This window comes from Bombina bombina, chromosome 4 (genome assembly GCF_027579735.1).
Source record: "Bombina bombina isolate aBomBom1 chromosome 4, aBomBom1.pri, whole genome shotgun sequence".
Lineage (NCBI taxonomy): Eukaryota > Metazoa > Chordata > Amphibia > Anura > Bombinatoridae > Bombina > Bombina bombina.
In genome coordinates, this window is record NC_069502.1 from 713,413,599 (window position 1) to 713,438,645 (window position 25,047).

General features: G+C 40.2%; 1 protein-coding gene across 1 annotated transcript in view; it reads left to right on the forward strand.

Moving 5' to 3' along the window:
- The window catches only part of SYNJ2 (synaptojanin 2), a 621,954-nt gene that overhangs the window by 94,058 nt on the left and 502,849 nt on the right, over window positions 1-25,047 (forward strand). Inside the window, exon 3 of the mRNA XM_053710913.1 lies at window positions 19,637-19,910. Within this exon, the coding sequence (XP_053566888.1) occupies window positions 19,637-19,910 (274 nt within the window). The remainder of the gene's footprint in view (window positions 1-19,636; window positions 19,911-25,047) is intronic.

Below are 25,047 nucleotides of genomic sequence, written 5' to 3' on the forward strand. Positions count from 1 at the left end.
TAAAAAATAAACCCACCCAATACACCCTTAAAAAAATCCTAACACTAACCCCTGAAGATTTACTTACCGGGAGAAGTCTTCATCTAAGCGGCAAGATGTCTTCAATGAAGCTGGCAGAAGTGTCCTCCAGACGGGCAGAAGTCTTCATCCAGACTGCATCTCCTATCTTCATCCTTCCGGCGCGGAGTGGGTCCATCTTCAAGACATCCGACGTGGAGCAAACAGCCAATAGAATGCAAGCTCAATCCTATTGGCTGATTAAATGACGTCACTTAAAGAGATATTCATTACGAAGAAGCAGTTGTTTGAAGAGGATGCTCCGCATCGGATGTCTTGAAGATGGACCCGCTCCGCGCCGGAAGGATGAAGATAGAAGATGCCGTCTGGATGAAGACTTCTGCCCGTCTGGAGGACCACTTCTGCCGGCTTCGTTGAAGACATCTTGCCTCTTGGATGAAGACTTCTCCCGGTAAGTGAATCTTCGGGGGTTAGTGTTAGGATTTTTTTTAAGGGTGTATTGGGTGGGTTTATATTTTAGGTTAGGGCTTTGGGCCGGTAAAAGAGCTAAATGCCCTTTTAACGGCAATACCCATCCAAAGGCCCTTTTCAGGGCAATGGGGAGCTTAGGTTTTTTTAGTTAGTATTTTATTTGGGGGGTTGGTTGTGTGGGTGGTGGGTTTTACTGTTTTGGGGTTGTTGTTTTTTTTACAGGTAAAAGAGCTGATTACTTAGGGGTAATGCCCCGCAAAAGGCCCTTTTAAGGGCTATTGATAGTTTAGTTTAGGCAAGGTTTTTTTTGTTTTTTTTTGGGGGGGGGGGGCTTTTTTATTTTGATAGGGCTATTAGATTAGGTGTAATTAGTTTAAAGATCTGTCATTTGTTTTTATTTTCTCTAATTTAGTGTTGTTGTTTTTTGTAATTTAGCTAATTTAATTTATTTAATTGTATTTAATTTAGTTAATTTATTTAATTGTAGTGTAGTGTTAGGTGTTATTGTAACTTAGGTTAGGTTTTATTTTACAGGTCAATTTGTAGTTATTTTAGCCTGGTAGTTATTAAATAGTTAATAACTATTTAGTAACTATTCTACCTAGTTAAAATAAATACAAACTTGCCTGTAAAATAAAAAAAAACCCTAAGATAGGTACAATGTAACTATTAGTTATATTGTAGCTAGCGAAGGGTTTATTTTATAGGTATTTAGTTTTAAATAGGAATAATGTAGTTAATGATAGTAATTTTATTTAAATTATATTTAAGTTAGGGGGTGTTAGGGTTAGACTTAGGTTTAGGGGTTAATACATTTAATATAGTGGCAGCGACGTTGGGGGCGGCAGATTAGGGGTTAATAAATAAATATAATGTAGGTGGCGGAGATGTTGGGGGCAGCAGATTAGGGTTTAATAAGTATAATGTAGGTGGCGGCGGTGTCCGGAGCGGCAGATTAGGGGTTAATAAGAATAATGTAGGTGTCGGCGATGTCCGGCGCGGCAGATTAGGGGTTAATAAGTGAAAGATTAGGGGTGTTTAGACTCAGGGTTCATGTTAGTGTGTTTGGTGTAAACATAAATTTAATTTCTCCATAGGAATCAATGGGGCTGCGTTACTGAGCTTTACGCTGCTTAATTGCAGATGTTAGACTTTTTCTCAGCCGGCTCTCCCCATTGATGTCTGTGGGGAAATCGTGCATTAGCACGTACGACCAGCTCACCGCTGACTTAAGCAGCGCTGGTATTGAAGTGCGGTATGGAGCTCAATTTTGCTCTACGCTCACTTCTTGCCTTTTTTACACCGGGTTTGCAAAAACCCGTAATACCAGTGCTGCAGGTATGTGAGCGGTGAGAAAAAACTGCTAGTTAGCACCGCTCAGCTCCTAACGCAAAACTCGTAATCTGGCCATGTGTTTGTTATTCTTGATGCCACAGGTTCTTGTGTGAGAATTGTATTTACAGTAGCCTTAAGCTGCGACATTCACTGCCCCTCTGTAGCGAGGTACACCATCTAGTTATACCACTCTTTTACAAACACAGAGAGATATAGTTGGCCTAGGCCTTAAGATGTGGCATATGGCGACAGTTCTCCCCTGACTACTAGTACTGGGCCTCCCCTGGTCCTTCCTCTCTTCCCTCAGACAAAAAGTTCATAATCACCTTGAAAAACACAGAATTGAACTTCTGCCCCCCCCCCCCCCTTGTTATAACTAGCATATTTCTAACGTGAAAGTTAGCTAGGCTGCATCTCTACCCCCTTAGTATGGTGTATTACAATATGATTAATACACTTATTACAAATGTTACTGCCAATTCTATTTCTTGTTTGTTTTTGATTGTTGATATATTTACTTATTGTTATGTTATATGTCTGTCTCTATATTTCTGCCTAGTCTTAGACAATGGTCTCTTGTATGGTTTAATATCTTCTACCAGCTACCAAACAAATTCTCCCAAAAACACATGGATAACATTCTGACAAATATTAAGATTATATCCCACAATGTAAAAGGTATCAATGCTCCCCAAAAAAGATTGATGGCTCTTAGAGACTATAAAAGAAGTAATGGGGACATCTTGTTCCTCCAGGAGACTCACTTTAAAAGAGGGTTTGAGCCTAAGCCAGCTCTAAAGAAATTTGGAATGGTTTACCTGTCTTCTCATACCACTAAGCATAATGGAGTAGGGGTACTGGTTAGCAAAAAACTCCCCTGTAGAGATACCTCAGTCTATAAAGATAAGGAAGGAAGGTACATAATTATTGTTGGAATGCTTTTCCACAAACCCATAACCCTTGTGAATATTTATGCCCCGAATAATGACCCTTCCCCCTTTCTTCTATCAGCTCTGTAAAAAAATATTAGAGGTCTCGAGAGGCAGTTTGATTATGGGGGACAATTTTAACCTTGCCTTTGATCCGGGCCTGGATTGCTCATCCTCTGTGCCTAATAAGACACTTAAAGGGCCATTATACACTCATTTTTTCTTTGCATAAATGTTTTGTAGATGATCTATTTATAAAGCCCATAAAGTTTTTTTTTTTTTTTTTTTTAAATGTATAATTTTGCTTATTTTTAAAGAACATTGCTCTGATTTTCAGACTCCTAACCAAGCCCCAAAGTTTTATTTGAATACCGTCAGCTACCTTCTCCAGCTTGCTCCTGTTTGTGTAAAGGGTCTTTTCATATGCAAAAGAAGGGGGAGCGGGGGAGTGTCTTATTTCCCACTTGCAGTGGGCTTTCCAGCTGCCTTTTCAACAGAGCTAAACTGAAAGCTTCTAATTACGTTTTTAAACCATTTTATACTGGATTTTTATATCAGTATCTGTGCATCTTATTCTTTATAGTAGTGTCTATTACATGCAGTTATATGAACATGAGTGTATACTGTCCCTTTAAACAGATTAAATTAGCTCTATCACAACTGGCAATCCATGATACTTGGAGACTTCAGCATCCCACCACAAAAGATTTTACGTTCTACTCCAATCCCCATCATTCATATTCTAGAATTGATTACCTATTCACTGATGTCACTAGCTTACCATATATCACACACACTGATATTTACCCTATAACCTGGTCGGACCACACTTAAATCAGCTTTCAGCTTTGGTGGCCCACTTCTTGCCTCCCCAACATCAATTGGAAGTTTGACTATTCTTTACTTAGGGACCCTCTGACCTACCTCCAGATACAAAAAGCCCTAATTGTCTACTTTCAAATAAATAACACTTCCAACATTGACATTCAACAGATCGGTAACTCCCATAAATGTGTAATTAGGGGTGAACTCGTCGCTATAAAAGCCGCCAAATTAAAACAAAAGAATGCATATCTAAATTCCTTTATAGAAGACCTAGCTAAGCTGCAGGATATACATAAAATGCACCCTAAGAATTCTTCACTAATAGAGAGCATAACACACAAACGCAGTCAGCTCTGCCTCCTTTTGGGAACCGAGGCCAAAAACAGGGCCCTATTCCTTAAAAATATCAACTATGAAGGGGCTAACAAACAGGGGAAAATGCTGGCACGGCAGCTAAAAAGAACACACAAACAATTCATTAAGGGTGTCCGTGCGGCCTCTGGTGGGTTGAAGCCTTCCACCATTGATTTTGCATTGGCCTTTAAGGAATACTATGACAAATTATACAACATAAGAAGCGCAACCGAAGACCCCAACCCTGACGATATAGCTGACTATCTGTCCCAATTAACCCTTCCCAAGCTAACAAAAGATCAAAATAGTGAAATGGATGCCCCTTACTCTGAGGAGGAGCTTCTAGATGCTATCTCCTCACTCCCTCCGGGGAAGGACCTGGGTCCAGATGGGTTTGGAAACTCCTATTACTCCCAATTTAAAGAAATTTTAGCCCCTCACCTCATTTAGATACTTGCAGAGTATAGATGAAAACAGGTCTTTCCCCCGTCTGCACTTCAGGCACACATCTCGGTTCTACTTAAGCCCAATAAACTGTCAGACTAAGTCTCTAACTACCGTCAGATTTCACTCATCAACACTGATATAAAAATCTTCGCTAAAATGACGATCCGAATCAATAGATTTCTCCCAAGCTTAATTTATAGAGAGCAAGTCAGATTTGTCCCTGGCCGTGAGGCGAGGGACCACACCGTCCGTAATATTCATCTAATTTGGCACGTTACTAATGATAATATCCCGTCAGTATTTATTTCAACGGATACCGAAAAGGCATTTGACCGTGTTAACTGGTCCTTCCTGAGGGCCTCCCTGGAGGCCTTCGGCTTTGGCACTATCACTCTAAACCATATTTTCGTGGTTTACGTGTCCCCCAGCGCTCGCATTATTATTAATGGCACCTTATCTCCCCCGATAGAAATTAGGAATGGCACTCGTCAGGGTTGTCCTTTATCACTCCTACTTTTTGCATGCCTTGTTGAGACCCTAGCTTCTAAAATTAGGAACAATACAGAAATAACAGGGATTTCCTCGGGCCGGGACGTATACAAGCTCTCTTTGTTTGCGGACAATATCCTTTTTACCCTGACTGACCCGGAAAAGTCAATTCCCCAACTCTTGACTGAACTTTCCACCTTTAATAGTCTCTCAAACTTCTTAGTTAACCAGAACAAATCCGAAATTTTGGGCTTCAACCTGCCAGAGCGCACGGGTTACATACTTAAAAGTAGTTGCCCTTTCAAGTGGTGTAGTGGGGCAATGAAATACCTAGGTATATACTTACCCGACTCTTTTGATAAGATATTTCATACGAACTACCTCCCAATTAAGGCTGCAACCATCCGGGACTTATCCTCTTGGGGCTCAAAGAAATTCTCCTGGCTTGGGCGCATAAATACTTTAAAAATTAACATTTTCCCAAGACTTCTCTATATTATGGAAGCGCTGCCGATTTAGAGTTTATTTGGTTCAGAGTTTAATAAAGTCACCATGTCCCTTCCTAGGAATCTCGGCGGCCTAGGTTTACCCGATCTGGAGGTTTATAGAATCTCCATATTTTTGCAGAGGATATTGGACTGGAAGGTGGGTGGGGGGCAGAAGAGGTGGGTCCGGCTGGAGGACAGCATAAATTCGGAACTCCCACTTGCTAGCCTATGTTGGAGACCTAGCTTTCTCGAGAGGGCTAGGTTGATTTCTAATCCAATTACGAGAGAGACTGCTTCACAATGGTAGGCAGCTTCTAAGCATTATCCCTGTCTCTCTTCCAGTCTGGGCCCACTGACTTCTCTAATTCACAACTCTGATTTTTTTATATCCTCTTTTAGTATCCAACACACCCCGGATATACCCAGTAGTGATATACTTGTTCATCACATCACTACTAATGAATCCATATGCACGCAAGACCAATTAATTGACAAAGGGTATGACTGGGCTAGGAACTGGTTTTCCTACAGGAGATTACACAATAATATCACCACTCATGAGCACAGACGCAACATGACCCGCCCCCCCACCAATATTGAGAAACTTTATCTATCTAGATCACCAGTAAGGCATTCCCTCTCTATTATATACAAAATTCTGCTTCAGCCCCTACCAGGCAATGTCCCATACTCCATTGATATGTGGGAAAGAGAGCTGGGAATAATTATTCTTCTGCAAATGGCGGTTAATATATTCTCTAACACCAAAAAGTCCTCTACCTCAGCTTCCATCCTGGAAATGAATTACAAGATATTACATTGTTGGTATCGAACTCCCAGAAAACTGCACCAAAACTAGCAAGTGATGCTGGAGGTGTGGCCATGTAGAGAGTGGTATGGGGCACATGTGGTGGTGGTGCTCACGAATTAATCACTATTGGTACGATGTCATTCGTGAGGTTGAACACATTTTACGGGTAACTATCCCCCCAGACCCCCAGATTTGGTTGCTAAATAAATCTGTCCAATTGTCCTCTTATTCCACTCTTATGTTAGGCCTTGGTCATATTCATCATCATTTTATATTTCATTCTGTGGTTAGCTGTATGCCTATATGGACAGACGTTATAATATTATTTAAAGGGACACACAAGTCAAAATTAAACTTTCATGATTCAGATAGAGCATGCAGTTTTAAACAACTTTCCAATTCTCTTCCATTATCTTAATGTGCACAATGTTTATATATTTACAAATTTTGAGGCACAAGATCCTACTTAAAAATGTGCAAGCTTCACAGAATATACGTATATGCATTTTGTGATTGGCTGATGGCTATCACATGATGCAGTGGGAGGGAAAATAGAACTATCTTTAAAATTTGTCAGAAAGAAATCTACTCATTTCAAATTCAAACAAGGTGCTTTTTCATTGTCTTTTTATTTTGCATTTACTGATCTATTCTACTGAGTTTAGTGGTCCTTTAAGTATATAATTGTACTTAATATTAGACTTGTATGTACAACAAAAAGATCACTAGTATTAAAGTAAAGTGTCTCACCGCTCTAGCTGTTGCTAGGGGCGCAGCGTCTCCTTCCCTGCTTGTTGTCAGGGGCTGTGTCGGGTCCGGATGCGTGCGGCGCTGACGTCATCACCGCATGCTCCTCTCTCTGATGCTGGTCCGGATTCCTGTGGCGCAAATCCTGCGATTATTTAAGTTGCTCAGAACGATCTATCACTGCCCAAGTATAGGTGTTACTTTGTGTGCTCCTGGGTGTGATAGATAGTTATTCTCTGGATTGCCTTATTGTTGAACCCTGCCTGTCTGATTACTCTGCCTGTTAACCCCTAAATTGTTTTAGAAGATATAGTGTAGAGGCGCTTACAGCTGTGGGTGATTAGTCCTAAAAACTAGATCTGCTTTTCATATATATCTCTACAAAACTTCAAGTTTGATCGCAGACTTTTTAGCAATAATTGTGTGCTCAACTTTAAATAATAATCTCTTTACCAACAGGGACAAAATATTGCATGAAAAATATTTATTACAACTTTATAATACATATACCTAGTAATACTTTTCACATCACATTCATACTCTCATCCATAAAAACCCTTTTAAAAACATAAATATCCTAACAAGTATTCCAAATTTTGATATTGACAATGTAGCTATATATGCAAAACAATTTAATAAATACAAGGAAAGTCTCAGTATTTACTCCAAATCTCGCGGAGTACGTTTGGCAACGGCTAATAATTAACTTTTCTGACCATGGTTTTAAATTTGTATTCCCTTTAAGTCTTTTGCGTTCAGAACGACTCTTTTAAATATTCAGGTACAGTCCTTTATCAGATCCCCAAGCCTTAGGGCACACGGAGTGATGTTCCGTAATTTTGTAATAAATAGTGAATGTTACCTTAAAATTTTAATGTTGTCAGTCCACAAAAGCACTCTTACCACCTTGGTTCAAAATCTGCTCGCTGCTCTCACTCGCAGGTCTCGGCAGATACAGCTTCACACTCACCGGGATTCTTCACGCTGCTAGCTTAGCGTCTGACGTCACCGGTTACCCTCAGCTGTGGAATGTATTAGATTCCGATGTACTTGCGCAAGTAATCTTTTTCTGGCGGTCCTCCGACTTTACACTCTGCTCTTAGTACTCTGTACGCAGAGGTTCCTCGGGCTCAAAAACTTTTTTCTCCTTCTGATGTGCAAATATAAATCTCTGCAGATTATACCAAGTGTTCAGTATTCAGTATTTCTACGCGTTTCACCCACTTAAACCTGGGCTTTCTCAAGACCCCTAAATTGTTGGATTGATATACTGCTGCTGAACTCTGCTTGTCTGACCTCTCTGCTTAATTGACCCCTTATTGTTCTGGATTGCCTCTCCGTTGCCAAACCCTGCCTGCCTGACCATTCTAGTGGTTTACCCTTGGACTGCTTTATCGTTGCAAAACCCTGCCTGCCTGACCATTCTAGTGGTTTACCTTTGGACGACTTTACCGTTGCCAAACCCTTCCTGCATGACCCTTCTTGTGGTTTACCCCTGAACTGCCTTTCTCTTATTCCCTGCCTGTTGCCGCTGAAGACTATCTTGCCTGTGGTGAGTGCCGCTTACCTCATCTTGTGAACTTTTTCTGCTCTGGGATATTCCCTATCATTCCGGCTGGACGACGGGATAAGAAGACTACTGGCCGAGTTAGGTCTGATAGTGGAATATCCCACAAGCGTTACATAAAGTGACTGGTGAACAAATATTGTATCAATAAAATGGCAGATGTTTATTATATTATATACTATGCATTCCCCCTTTGTGTTGCACTTATTAGGCAAACTCATTTAGATACATAAGTATTTATTGCAACAAATGTTGCTACGTGTGAGTGTTTATAAACGGTTTGTTACTTTTACACAAACTAGGATTAATTATGGTTAAACACCAAAACTCGTCTGCTGATGCTTAATATATGCTGAGTATAAATCTGTTCACATTGAGAAAAAATCAGGTTTGCGTCGGTATGTATAGTCTCAATAAGGTACGGCTAATTAGATCTCAAATATATTCTCTTCTAGCCCATACATGTAAGTGAGTGTAGGAAGATTATTTAGAGCGTATCACTGTGTGCTTGTAAAGCACTTTTGCAAATAATTCTGTATATTCCGATATTTATTTAGCACGGCAAAAGCATTTGTATTTCCGCTTGTCCAATACCGTTTATCCACAGAATGTTTCTCCTTCAATTAAAGTGAAAGTACATTTTCGGACCAAACTTTAATAACAACTATTCATCTCATAACCCTATATCTAATCGCTAACTTTTTTTAAAAAAAAATACCTTTTATTTATTTTTTATTTATTATCTTACAAACATACTGTTAACTTATGTTCCTCCACCCACCCGCTCATTTCCGGATTTTTCTTTTTAACAAGTAACAGCAGTCCCACCTGCTCTTACATGTTCCTCTGTGCGCGCTCCAGTGAAGCATGCTGGATTGCGCTTCATGTATTGATCTCTATAGAGTGCTGTGTTTGCTCGTTGTCTGAAGTTGGGGAGCAGGGTTCCGGAGGAGGTGGTGGTGGAATATGTCGGGGACGAGCCAGACTCATTATGGCTACTGAATTATGGCTACTGAAGGCAATGCGCATGCGTGTCTAATAAACATGCTTTGTATGTTGTCAGTCAATTCAATGAGACACGCATGCCTACTTTAATTTGGGGGTGTAGTTAGTATAGTCAGATGCCAGTGGGGGACCTATTAGAATGAAAAAGACAATCTTCGTCATTTCCAAATAAAAAAATTTTTTTAAAGCCAGTTGGAGTGACGGCGACTTACAATAGAGGATCTAAAGGTAAAATTTTATGGTTATTATGACGAAATTAAGAAAATCATGAATTAAACTCCACCTTAATTTATATCTACTTTCAGTTGCGACTTAGACGTTCATTATAGTATACTTTTCTTTTAAGCATACAGAGGAGTTCTATGTATACGTTTCGTTAGCTGTTTATATAAGTGTAAAGTTTTAGTGTCTATAAAACAATGGGAGCTGCCATGTTGTAACTTAGGTTACCTTCTGGGATGTGGCCAATTAGAGACAATTATAAATAAGTTACTAGGGTGTGCTGCCAATTGCTGTGTGGAATATAACAGTGTTCTGCATTACCATTTCTAACCGGAACTAAAAAGCTCACAATTTCAGAATGGAATTACAGCGAAAGAGGACAAAATAAATAATGAAAGTGTATTGCAGACTTTATATATATATATATATATATATATATATATATATATATATATATATATATATATATATATATATATATATATATATAATTTATCATTTTATATTACAATTAAACTTTCACGATTCAGAAAGGAGCATGCAATTGTAAGAGACTTTTCAGTAGACTTATGTTATCAAATGTACTTTGTTCTTTGGTATCCTTTGATGAAATATATACCTAGGTAGGCTCAGGAACAGGAATGTACTACAAGTAGCTAGCTGGTGATTGGTTGATACACACATGAATTTTGTAATTGGCTCATCAGATGTGATCAGCTATGTCACAGTAACACATTGCTCTTTAGCTGACTTTAAACACAATCTGTTCTAGACACACTTTTATACAAAATTAGCTACAGTTAGAGAGGCTTTGAAGCTTACAATCTTAACTCCTTAACGACCAGCGTCTTACCCTGTACAATGCTGGTCATTATGCCTTTAAGGACCAGCGACGTACCCTGTACATCGCTGCGGTCCTGGGCTTCTCTCTGCCGCGATCTTGCTCAAAATCACGAGATTGCGCTATTTCAGCATGCCCCATGAGTGGGGCACTGCAGAAATAGATTTGTAGTGTTACCGAAGCAGAGAGGGCCACTCTGCATCGGACAGCGGTGGTGCCGATCGTTGGTGGGAGCAATAGCAGGGAGGCGGGTGGGCTGCCCATCACCGGTGCAAGTTCCGGATCCTATCCAGGGCCGGGCTCGTGAGTACATGTGCGCACACACTGAGCAAATACATTACAAATATTCAGCCAATTGACGATGGTGGGAGAGGGAAAACATTTTGGAAAGGGATCTGGGAGGGGGGAAGCTACACTACATAAAATAGGGGATTATATTTTATTACAAAAAAAGGTAAAATTTGTTGGCAAACTGGGTACTGGCAGACAGCTGCCAGTACCTAAGATGGCGGCCAATAGGTTGAGGGGGAGGCTTAGAGAGATGTTTGGGGGGATCAAGGAGGTTGGGTGGTAATGGGGGATCCTACACTCAATAAAATATATACATTTTTTTAAAAACAAACCACCTTTATTTTTATACTGGCAGAGTTTCTGCCAGTACTTAAGATGGCGGTGACAATTATGAGGTAGGGGAGGGAAGGGAGCTGTTTTAGAGGGGTCAGGGAGGGATCAGGGGGAGGGATGTGTTAGGTGGGAGGCTGATCTCTACACTAAAGCTAAAATTAACCCTACACGCTACCTAATTAACCCCTTCACTGCTGTGCATATTACAAGTGTGAGGCGCAGCGACAATTAGCGGCCTTCTATTTACTAAAAATCAATACCAAAGCCATATATGTCTACTATTTCTGAACAAAGGGGATCCCAGAGAAGTATTTACAACCATTTGTGCCATAATTGTACAAGCTGTTTGTAAATAATTTCAGTGAGAAACCTAATGTTTGTGAAAAATGTAACTTTTTTTTTATTTGATCGCATTTGGCGGTAATATGGTGGCATGAAATATACCAAAATGGGCCTAGATCAATACTTTGGGTTGTCTACTACACTAAAGCTAAAATTAACCCTACAAGCTAGCTAATTAACCCATTCACTGCTGGGCATAATACAAGTGTGGTGCGCAGCGGCATTTAGCGGCCTTCTAATTACCAAAAATGAATGCCGAGGTCATAAATGTCTGCTATTTCTGAACAAAGGGGATCACAGAGAAGCATTTACAACCATTTTTGCTTAATAGCACAAGCTGTTTGTAAATAATTTCGGTGAGAAACAAAAGTTTGTGAAAAAGTGAACAATTTCTTTTATTTGATCGCATTTGGCGGTAAAATGGTGGCATGAAATATAACAAAATGGGCCTAGATCAATACTTTGGGTTGTCTACTAAAAAAAAAATATATACATGTCAAGGGATATTCAGGGATTTGTGACAGATATCAGTGTTACAATCGCTAATTTTGAGGGAAAAAAATGGTTTGGAAATAGCAAAGTGCTACTTGTACTTAATGCCCTATAACTTGCAAAGAACATGTAAACATTGGGTATTTTTAAACTCAGGAAAAAATTAGAAGCTATTTAGCATGGGTGTTTTTTGGTGGTTGTAGATGTGTAACAGATTTTGGGGGTCAAAGTTAGAAAAAGTGCGTTTTCTCCAACATAGGTGTGTCCGGTCCACGGCGTCATCCTTACTTGTGGGATATTCTCTTCCCCAACAGGAAATGGCAAAGAGCCCAGCAAAGCTGGTCACATGATCCCTCCTAGGCTCCGCCTACCCCAGTCATTCTCTTTGCCGTTGTACAGGCAACATCTCCACGGAGATGGCTTAGAGTTTTTTAGTGTTTAACTGTAGTTTTTATTATTCAATCAAGAGTTTGTTATTTTAAAATAGTGCTGGTATGTACTATTTACTCAGAAACAGAAAAGAGATGAAGATTTCTGTTTGTATGAGGAAAATGATTTTAGCACCGTAACTAAAATCCATGGCTGTTCCACACAGGACTGTTGAGAGCAATTAACTTCAGTTGGGGGAACAGTGTGCAGTCTCTTGCTGCTTGAGGTATGACACATTCTAACAAGACGATGTAATGCTGGAAGCTGTCATTTTTCCCTATGGGATCCGGTAAGCCATGTTTATTTCGATGGTAAATAAGGGCTTCACAAGGGCTTATTAAGATTGTAGACTTTTCTGGGCTAAATCGATTCAGTTTTAAAACATATTTAGCTTTGAGGAATCATTTTATCTGGGTATATTGATATTATAAATATCGGCAGGCACTGTATTAGACACCTTATTTCTCTGGGGCTTTCCCAAAGCATAAGCAGAGCCTCATTTTCGCGCCGGTGTGGCGCACTTGTTTTTGAGAGGCATGGCATGCAGTCGCATGTGAGAGGAGCTCTGATACTTTGAAAAGACTTTCTGAAGGCGTCATTTGGTATCGTATTCCCCTTTGGGCTTGGTTGGGTCTCAGCAAAGCAGATACCAGGGACTGTAAAGGGGTTAAAGTGTTAAAACGGCTCCGGTTCCGTTATTTTAAGGGTTAAAGCTTCCAAATTTGGTGTGCAATACTTTTAAGGCTTTAAGACACTGTGGTGAAAATTTGGTGAATTTTGTACAATTCCTTCATGTTTTTTCGCAATTGCAGTAATAAAGTGTGTTCAGTTTAAAATTTAAAGTGACAGTAACGGTTTTATCTTAAAACGTTTTTTGTACTTTATTATCAAGTTTATGCCTGTTTAACATGTCTGAACTACCAGATAGACTGTGTTCTGAATGTGGGGAAGCCAGAATTCCTGTTCATTTAAATAAATGTGATTTATGTGATAATGACAATGATGCCCAAGATGATTCCTCAAGTGAGGGGAGTAAGCATGGTACTGCATCATTCCCTCCTTCGTCTACACGAGTCTTGCCCACTCAGGAGGCCCCTAGTACATCTAGCGCGCCAATACTCCTTACTATGCAACAATTAACGGCTGTAATGGATAATTCTGTCAAAAACATTTTAGCCAAAATGCACCCTTGTCAGCGTAAGCGTGGCTGCTCTGTTTTAGTTACTGAAGAGCATGACGACGCTGATATTAATATCTCTGAAGGACCCCTAACTCAATCTGAGGGGGCCAGGGAGGTTTTGTCTGAGGGAGAAATTACTGATGCAGGGAACATTTCTCAACAGGCTGAACCTGATGTAATTGCATTTAAATTTAAGTTGGAACATCTCCGCATTCTGCTTAAGGAGGTATTATCCACTCTGGATGATTGTGAAAAGTTGGTCATCCCAGAGAAACTATGTAAAATGGACAAGTTCCTAGAGGTGCCGGAGCTCCCAGAAGCTTTTCCTATACCCAAGCGGGTGGCGGACATTGTTAATAAAGAATGGGAAAGGCCCGGTATTCCTTTCGTCCCTCCCCCCATATTTAAAAAATTGTTTCCTATGGTCGACCCCAGAAAGGACTTATGGCAGACAGTCCCCAAGGTCGAGGGAGCGGTTTCTACTTTAAACAAACGCACCACTATACCCATAGAGGATAGTTGCGCTTTCAAAGATCCTATGGATAAAAAATTAGAAGGTTTGCTTAAAAAGATGTTTGTTCAGCAGGGTTACCTTCTACAACCAATTTCATGCATTGTCCCTGTCACTACAGCCGCATGCTTCTGGTTTGATGAGCTGATAAAGGCGCTCGATAGTGATTCTCCTCCTTATGAGGAGATTATGGACAGAATCAATGCTCTCAAATTGGCTAATTCTTTCACCCTAGACGCCACTTTGCAATTGGCTAGGTTAGCGGCTAAGAATTCTGGGTTTGCTATTGTGGCGCGCAGAGCGCTTTGGTTGAAATCTTGGTCGGCTGATGCGTCTTCCAAGAACAAGCTACTAAACATTCCTTTCAAGGGGAAAACGCTGTTTGGCCCTGACTTGAAAGAGATTATCTCGGATATCACTGGGGGTAAGGGCCACGCCCTTCCTCAGGATCGGCCTTTCAAGGCGAAAAATAGACCTAATTTTCGTCCCTTTCGTAAAAACGGACCAGCCCAAAGTGCTACGTCCTCTAAGCAAGAGGGTAATACTTCTCAAGCCAAGCCAGCTTGGAGACCAATGCAAGGCTGGAACAAGGGAAAGCAGGCCAAGAAACCTGCCAATGCTACCAAGACAGCATGAAATATTGGCCCCCGATCCGGGACCGGATCTGGTGGGGGGCAGACTCTCTCTCTTCGCTCAGGCTTGGGCAAGAGATGTTCTGGATCCTTGGGCGCTAGAAATAGTCTCCCAGGGTTATCTTCTGGAATTCAAGGGACTTCCCCCAAGGGGGAGGTTCCACAGGTCTCAGTTGTCTTCAGACCACATAAAAAGACAGGCGTTCTTACATTGTGTAGAAGACCTGTTAAAAATGGGAGTGATTCATCCTGTTCCACTAAGAGAACAAGGGATGGGGTTCTACTCCAATCTGTTCATAGTTCCCAAAAAAGAGGGAACGTTCAGACCAATCTTAGATCTCAAGATCTTAAACAAGTTTCTCAAGGTTCCATCTTTCAAGATGGAAACCATTCGAACTATTCTTCCTTCCATCCAGGAGGGTCAATTCATGACCACGGTGGATTTAAAGGATGCGTATCTACATATTCCTATCCACAAGGAACATCCATCGGTTCCTAAGGTTCGCATTCCTGGACAAACATTACCAGTTCGTGGCGCTTCCTTTCGGATTAGCCACTGCTCCAAGGATTTTCACAAAGGTACTAGGGTCCCTTCTAGCGGTGCTAAGACCAAGGGGCATTGCAGTAGTACCTTACCTGGACGACATTCTGATTCAAGCGTCGTCCCTTCCTCAAGCAAAGGCTCACACGGACATTGTCCTGGCCTTTCTCAGATCTCACGGCTGGAAAGTGAACGTGGAAAAGAGTTCTCTATCCCCGTCAACAAGGGTTCCCTTCTTGGGAACAATTATAGACTCCTTAGAAATGAGGATCTTTCTAACAGAGGCAAGAAAAACAAAACTTCTAGACTCTTGTCGGATACTTCATTCTGTTCCTCTTCCTTCCATAGCTCAGTGCATGGAAGTGATCGGGTTGATGGTGGCGGCAATGGACATAGTTCCTTTTGCGCGCATTCATCTAAGACCATTACAACTGTGCATGCTCAGTCAGTGGAATGGGGACTATACAGACTTGTCTCCGAAGATACAAGTAAATCAGAGGACCAGAGACTCACTCCGTTGGTGGCTGTCCCTGGACAATCTGTCTCAAGGGATGACGTTCCGCAGACCAGAGTGGGTCATTGTCACGACCGACGCCAGTCTGATGGGCTGGGGCGCGGTCTGGGGATCCCTGAAAGCTCAGGGTCTTTGGTCTCGGGAAGAATCTCTTCTACCGATAAATATTCTGGAACTGAGAGCGATATTCAATGCTCTCAAGGCCTGGCCTCGGCTAGCGAGGACCAAGTTCATACGGTTTCAATCAGACAACATGACTACTGTTGCGTACATCAACCATCAGGGGGGAACAAGGAGTTCCCTAGCGATGGAAGAAGTGACCAAAATCATTCTATGGGCGGAGTCTCACTCCTGCCACCTGTCTGCTATCCACATCCCAGGAGTGGAAAATTGGGAAGCGGATTTTCTGAGTCGTCAGACATTGCATCCGGGGGAGTGGGAACTCCATCCGGAAATCTTTGCCCAAGTCACTCACCTGTGGGGCATTCCAGACATGGATCTGATGGCCTCTCGTCAGAACTTCAAAGTTCCTTGCTACGGGGCCAGATCCAGGGATCCCAAGGCGGCTCTAGTGGATGCACTAGTAGCACCTTGGACCTTCAAACTAGCTTATGTGTTCCCGCCATTTCCTCTCATCCCCAGGCTGGTAGCCAGGATCAATCAGGAGAGGGCGTCGGTGATCTTGATAGCTCCTGCGTGGCCACGCAGGACTTGGTATGCAGATCTGGTGAATATGTCATCGGCTCCACCTTGGAAGCTACCTTTGAGACGAGACCTTCTTGTTCAGGGTCCGTTCAAACATCCGAATCTGGTTTCACTCCAGCTGACTGCTTGGAGATTGAACGCTTGATTTTATCGAAGCGAGGATTCTCAGATTCTGTTATCGATACTCTTGTTCAGGCCAGAAAGCCTGTAACTAGAAAGATTTACCACAAAATTTGGAAAAAATATATATGTTGGTGTGAATCTAAAGGATTCCCTTGGGACAAGGTTAAGATTCCTAGGATTCTATCCTTCCTTCAAGAAGGATTGGAAAAAGGATTATCTGCAAGTTCCCTGAAGGGACAGATTTCTGCCTTGTCGGTATTACTTCACAAAAAGCTGGCAGCTGTGCCAGATGTTCAAGCCTTTGTTCAGGCTCTGGTTAGAATCAAGCCTGTTTTCAAACCTTTGACTCCTCCTTGGAGTCTCAATTTAGTTCTTTCAGTTCTTCAGGGGGTTCCGTTTGAACCCTTACATTCCGTTGATATTAAGTTATTATCTTGGAAAGTTTTATTTTTAGTTGCGATTTCTTCTGCTAGAAGAGTCTCAGAATTATCTGCTCTGCAGTGTTCTCCTCCTTATCTGGTGTTCCATGCAGATAAGGTGGTTTTACGTACTAAACCTGGTTTTCTTCCAAAAGTTGTTTCTAACAAAAACATTAACCAGGAGATTATCGTACCTTCTCTGTGTCCAAAACCAGTTTCAAAGAAGGAACGTTTGTTGCACAATTTGGATGTTGTTCGCGCTCTAAAATTCTATTTAGATGCTACTAAGGATTTTAGACAAACATCTTCCTTGTTTGTTGTTTATTCAGGTAAAAGGAGAGGTCAAAAAGCAACTTCTACCTCTCTCTCTTTTTGGATTAAAAGCATCATCAGATTGGCTTACGAGACTGCCGGACGGCAGCCTCCCGAAAGAATCACAGCTCATTCCACTAGGGCTGTGGCTTCCACATGGGCCTTCAAGAACGAGGCTTCTGTTGATCAGATATGTAGGGCAGCGACTTGGTCTTCACTGCACACTTTTACCAAATTTTACAAGTTTGATACTTTTGCTTCTTCTGAGGCTATTTTTGGGAGAAAGGTTTTGCAAGCCGTGGTGCCTTCCATTTAGGTGACCTGATTTGCTCCCTCCCTTCATCCGTGTCCTAAAGCTTTGGTATTGGTTCCCACAAGTAAGGATGACGCCGTGGACCGGACACACCTATGTTGGAGAAAACAGAATTTATGTTTACCTGATAAATTTCTTTCTCCAACGGTGTGTCCGGTCCACGGCCCGCCCTGGTTTTTTTAATCAGGTCTGATAATTTATTTTCTTTAACTACAGTCACCACGGTACCATATGGTTTCTCCTATGCAAATATTCCTCCTTAACGTCGGTCGAATGACTGGGGTAGGCGGAGCCTAGGAGGGATCATGTGACCAGCTTTGCTGGGCTCTTTGCCATTTCCTGTTGGGGAAGAGAATATCCCACAAGTAAGGATGACGCCGTGGACCGGACACACCGTTGGAGAAAGAAATTTATCAGGTAAACATAAATTCTGTTTTTAAAAAAAATAAAAAAAAATGTCGTCATATTTTATTTTTTTTATAGTAAATTATAAGATATAATGAAAATAATGATATCTTTAGAAAGGCCATTTAATGGCGAGAAAAACGGTATATAATATGTGTGGGTACACTACAGTAAATGAGTAAGAGGAAAATTACAGCTAAACACAAACACCGCAGAAATGTAAAAATAGCCCTGGTCCCTAAGGGTAAGAAATTGAAAAATTGTCTGGTCCTTAAGGGGTTAAAGCTCTGATAGAAAAAAAGCTGTAGTGATGTTTTATTAATTAAATATTTCTAAACATATAACAGTCTTTTATAATTGATGAAGTATTTCTGCAAGCATATTAATATGTATTTATTTGGAAGTAGATTCCTGCATTCAAAATTGCCCTTTTAAAGACTGTTTTAAACATATAGCATTTAATGCCGAATAGTCCTTTTGACATGGACATGGGCTCCCTGGAATATTGTGTAACAGGAATGTATTTAATAATGAAGGGTAAAATATATAAAGTGATATAATAAATCGGGGTTTAACAAATATATTTGAAACTTAGTTCTCAGCTGGACTACTGAGGAAAGAGCAAATCTAGGCAAGTATCCCTCTTTTGCTTTGCTTTGGTAACACAGTATTGGAAGCAAAAAGCATGAGCTATTGTATATCTAATTTGCATATATTACCCAGAGTTCTCTGGTGTATTGGTAGCAATGTATACCGAGTGCTTCTGGGGTAAAGCAAGCAGGGATACTTGCCGATTTTGCTATTTTTTTGTACAATAATTCTATGACTCTTAGGAAATTAAAGATTTTAATCTCATGCTTTTATCTCCACCACAACTCAAATAAGTATTGATTTTTTTTCTCTGGAAATAAGCTTTACCAAGCAGCAAATCAAACCTATTTTCTGCTGATGAGAGTTAATAAATTAAAAACAGATGTCCGGAAGTGGTTTGTTTTTTTTCCTGCACCTATCCCAAAAAGGGTATTTGATGAGGTAACACAGTATTGGAAGCAAAAAGCATGAGATATTATATATCTAATTTGCATATCTTGTATTAATGTATATCGAGTACTTCTGGGCTAAAGCAGACTGGGATTCCTGTATAGATTTGCTAATTTTCTATACAATAATTCTTCGACTCCTACTTTAATGAAAATGGAGGATTTTAATCTCACACTTTCATTTCCACCGTAGCTCAAGCAACACATAACTGACAACTTGTAATTTGAGCAAATGTTTAGTGTGACATTCTCTGGTAATTCTGTTTTACCATTGACTTGTTATACATAATTATTTGATAATCTAAGAGTGGGCCGACAACATTCATGCACATTGTGCTATAAATAGTGCCCCATTTGTAATCTAGGTCAGCTTTTTTTTTTTTTTTTAATAAAACCCCCTCACTGTTATATTTATTTATTTAAAATATCACAAATTATAAAAAATAATATGTTTCCTCCAAATTATTTTCAGTTTTTCAATTTGCATTTCCTGTTTTCATTCTAGGGAACTCTCGGTTGCACTTTCTTGTCTTGGTAAGCGGATGTTCCTCAGTTGGAAGAATTCTGGATGCCGAAGTTTACAAAATCACTGCAACCGAATTCTGTCCTCTTCAGGAAGAGACCAAAGAAGAGGAGAGAGTCTCCTCCCTCAGGAAAATATTGAATTCAGGGATGTTTTATTTCTCTTGGCCAAATGCTGGATCAAACTTTGACCTCACTGTGCGGGCACAAAAACAGGCCAAGGATAAGAGTTACGAGTCTGGAAACTGGTTTTTCTGGTTAGTATTAATAACTTTGTTTTTAATAAAAAGATTAGAAAAATGTATTTTTGTTAGCCAAGTCCCCTAAGGCAGAACATGCTGTGATCTGAAATGTCATCGCAGAAAATGCAGCATTGTCTGCAGAAAGAACAGTACACATGCAGGAACTCTTAATGTTTTCACTTTGCAGCGCTGTTTCACATCAGGCATGTTCTCTTCAAACAGAGCTGTCCTCTGGCTGCACTGTATAAGTGTTTATTTATTGTTGACTGGCTCTCAGGGTTTGGTTGGGTGATGGGTTTTACTGTTAGAGGGGGGACTTCATATTTTTTAGGGTAAAAGAGCTGTTTAACTTTAACAAAAGGCCCTTTTAATGGCTTTTGATAGTTTAGCTTTAGATTAGGGGGTGTTTTTGTTTTGGGGGGCTTTTATATTTTTATAGGGATTAGGTTTAATTTTTTTATTTTGGATACTTTTGTTTATTATTTTCTGTAATATAAGACTTTTATTTTTGGTAATTTTAAATTAATTTATTTTTAATTTTTAAGTAATGTTAGCTTTTTTATTTTGATTGTAACTTAGTATTATTTAATTTAGGTAATTGGGGTTAATTTAGGGGGTGCTAGGTTAGGGGTCTTAGTAATTTAATTAGTTATTTGCGTTGTGGAGGTTTGGCGGATTAGGGGTTAATAGATTTATTAGGTTTATTGCTTTGTGGGTTAATGGCAAATTAGGGGTAAATAGTTTTATTAGGTTTATTGCGATGTGGGTTAATGGCGGATTAGGGGGTTAATACATTTCTTAGGTTTGTTGCGATGTGGGGTTAATGGCGGATTGGGGGTTAATAAATTTATTAGGTAGTTTGCAATGTTGGGGTTGGCGGATTTAGGGTTTAATACTTTAACTAGGTAGATCGCGATGTGGGTGAATGGCGGATTAGGGGTTAATAGTTTAATTAGGCATATTGCATTGTGGAGGGTTGTAGGTTTAGGGGTTAATACATTTTATTATTAGTTCCGATGTGGGGGGATTGCGGATATAGGGGTTTTTACGTGTCAGGTTTATTTTTAGGCTTTTATGGGAGATTTTATATATATTTTTTTTTTATTTTCTTAGGCACTGGCAGTTTCTAAAGTGCCGTAAGTCACTGGCGACTTCATAAATTTGTATTTATGCTCATTTCTGGACATCACTAGTTTATCCGATTTATGGCACTTTATGAACTGCCGGCGCCGTATATGTGATACCCCGATGTGCGAGGAGAAATTACGGGTGGCATGGGTTTCAGCAGTTGCACTGAATCTTGCACCGCATATATAATCTCGCCCCTGGAGATGTTTATAGAGAGTTGTGTAAATTATTTAATATATTTGTACATGGCGCTGAGGGAAATTAAAGAAGAAGAATTCCTGGTCAGATGTTTAAAAGGATAAGTTACATGTAACAAAATAGCTTGCATTTAGTTAATAATTCATGAAAAAGAGATTGAATGTAAATTCATTACATTTAAAAAATATTATTTAATATTTTTAACATAATTAGTTGCATTTAAAAAACACAATAAAAAAAACAACTGTATTTAATTTTTAGATTCTCAGTTAAACAGAGAAAACGTGTATAACAGTACTTTTAAGTTCTTATTAAAATGTTCAGGATAGTTTTATTTGAATGTAAAATCCATGATATACTCCATGACCTATGTTTATGACGTCATAAAGTACATCACGTATGACATCAATTATATCACATAATAGTTGATATCACTAATAGCACAGCACATAGATTACTGTCCAGCTGGCACTGCACAACATAATGTGGCTCATGTCAAAGCACTCACACGATACAAAATAATTTCCAGAAAACAGAGAGTTAAAGCAAATTGTGTGCATGTATAATATTAGGGTGACTAAGTAATTTACAAGATTGAACAGATAATATACCCAGCCCCACTTGGCCAAGCAACAGCATTATAACGAATTACAGTTTGAACTACACTGAAGAACTGCAAATTTTTATAATGTTAAATGATGTTTATTTTGTCATTATTGATGATATAGTGATGAAATATGTTGTGCGATTAATGACATATATTTGTTTTTAACAACATAATTTGTGGTGGAGAGAAGTAATTTTCTGAAACAAAAAAACATAATAGGCCCAATAGTTATTAAAGGGACATTAAAGGGACATGAAACCCAAACATTTTCTTTCATAATTTAGATAGAGAATACAATGTTAAACAACTTTCCAATTCTCCTCAATTATTTAATTTGCTTCATTCTCTTGTTATCCTTTGCTGAAAGTTTATCTAGGAAAGCTCAGGAGCAGCGAAGAACCTAGGTTCTAGCTCTGATTGGTGGCTGCGTATGTCAGAATGTCATTGGCTCACCCATTTGTTCAGTTAGAAACCAGTAGTGCATTGCTGCTCCTTCAAAAAAATTATACCAAAAGAATAAAGCAAATTTGATAATAAAAGTAAACTGGAAAGTTGTTTAAAATTGTATTTCTTCTGTTATGTGTGATCAGTCCACGGGTCATCATTACTTCTGGGATATAACTCCTCCCCAACAGGAAATGCAAGAGGATTCACCCAGCAGAGCTGCATATAGCTCCTCCCCTCTACGTCACTCCCAGTCATTCTCTTGCACCCAACGACTAGATAGGATGTGTGAGAGGACTATGGTGATTATACTTAGTTTTTATAACTTCAATCAAAAGTTTGTTATTTTACAATAGCACCGGAGCGTGTTATTGCCTCTCTGGCAGAGTTTGAAGAAGAATCTACCAGAGTTTTTACTATGATTTTAACCGGAGTAGTTAAGATCATATTGCTGTTTCTCGGCCATCTGAGGGAGGTAAAAGCTTCAGATCAGGGGACAGCGGGCAGATGAATCTGCATTGAGGTATGTAGCAGTTTTTATTTTCTGAATGGAATTGATGAGAAAATCCTGCCATACCGTTATAATGACATGTATGTATACTCTACACTTCAGTATTCTGGGGATGGTACTTCACTGGAATTACTCTGTAAAAAGTACATTAACCTTTTAATAGGTATTTATTATGTTAAACGTTTTTGCTGGAATGTAGAATCGTTTGCATTTTCTGAGGTACTGAGTGAATAAATGTTTGGGCATTATTTTTCCACTTGGCAGTTGCTTGTTTTAATTGTGACAGTTTTGTTTCTCTCTCACTGCTGTGTGTGAGGGGGAGGGGCCGTTTTTGGCGCTCTTTGCTACGCATCAAAAATTTCCAGTCAGTTACTCTTGTATTTCCTGCATGATCCGGTTCATCTCTAACAGAACTCAGGGGTCTTCAAACTTCTTTGGAGGGAGGTAGATTCTCTCAGCAGAGCTGTGAGACTTATATATTGACTGTGATTAAAAACGTTGCTCTGTAATTTTTACGTTTCAAATTTAATTATTGTTACTTTACTAATGGGAACAAACCTTTGCTAAAAAGTTGTGTTGTTTTCAAGGATTGATGCTATAACTGTTTTTCAGTTCATTATTTCAACTGTCATTTAATCGTTTAGTGCTTCTTTGAGGCACAGTACGTTTTTGTTAAATAAGATTGTAACCAAGTTGCAAGTTTATTTGCTAGTGTGTTAAACATGTCTGATTCAGAGGAAGATACCTGTGTCATTTGTTCCAATGCCAAGGTGGAGCCCAATAGAAATTTATGTACTAACTGTATTGATGCTACTTTAAATAAAAGCCAATCTGTACAAATTGAACAAATTTCACCAAACAGCGAGGGGAGAGTTATGCCGACTAACTCGCCTCACGTGTCAGTACCTGCATCTCCCGCCCGGGAGGTGCGTGATATTGTGGCGCCTAGTACATCTGGGCGGCCATTACAGATAACATTACAAGATATGGCTACTGTTATGACTGAAGTTTTGGCTAAATTACCAGAACTAAGAGGCAAGCGTGATCACTCTGGGGTGAGAACAGAGTGCGCTGATAATACTAGAGCCATGTCTGATACTGCGTCACAGCTTGCAGAGCATGAGGACGGAGAGCTTCATTCTGTGGGTGACGGTTCTGATCCAAACAGATTGGATTCAGATATTTCAAATTTTAAATTTAAATTGGAGAACCTCCGTGTATTACTAGGGGAGGTTTTAGCGGCTCTTAATGATTGTAACACTGTTGCAATACCAGAGAAATTGTGTAGGTTGGATAAATACTTTGCGGTACCGGCGAGTACTGACGTTTTTCCTATACCTAAGAGACTAACTGAAATTGTTACTAAGGAGTGGGATAGACCCGGTGTGCCGTTCTCACCCCCTCCAATATTTAGAAAGATGTTTCCAATAGACGCCACCACACGGGACTTATGGCAAACGGTCCCTAAGGTGGAGGGAGCAGTTTCTACTTTAGCTAAGCGTACCACTATCCCGGTGGAGGATAGCTGTGCTTTTTCAGATCCGATGGATAAAAAATTAGAGGGTTACCTTAAGAAAATGTTTGTTCAACAAGGTTTTATATTGCAACCCCTTGCATGCATCGCGCCGATTACGGCTGCGGCAGCATTTTGGATTGAGTCTCTGGAAGAGAACCTTAGTTCAGCTACGCTGGACGACATTACGGACAGGCTTAGAGTCCTTAAACTAGCTAATTCATTCATTTCGGAGGCCGTAGTACATTTAACCAAACTTACGGCTAAGAACTCAGGATTCGCCATTCAGGCACGTAGGGCGCTGTGGCTAAAATCCTGGTCAGCTGATGTAACTTCTAAGTCCAAATTACTTAATATACCTTTCAAGGGGCAAACTTTATTTGGGCCCGGTTTGAAAGAAATTATCGCTGACATTACAGGAGGTAAGGGCCACGCCCTGCCTCAAGACAAAGCCAAAGCTAAGGCTAGACAGTCTAATTTTCGTCCCTTTCGGAATTTCAAAGCAGGAGCAGCACCAACTTCCACTGCACCAAAACAGGAAGGAGCTGTTGCTCGTTACAGACAAGGCTGGAAACCTAACCAGTCCTGGAACAAGGGCAAGCAGGCCAGGAAACCTGCTGCTGCCCCTAAGACAGCATGAATCGAGGGCCCCCGATCCAGGACCGGATCTAGTGGGGGGCAGACTCTCTCTCTTCGCCCAGGCTTGGGCAAGAGATGTTCAGGATCCCTGGGCGCTAGAGATCATATCTCA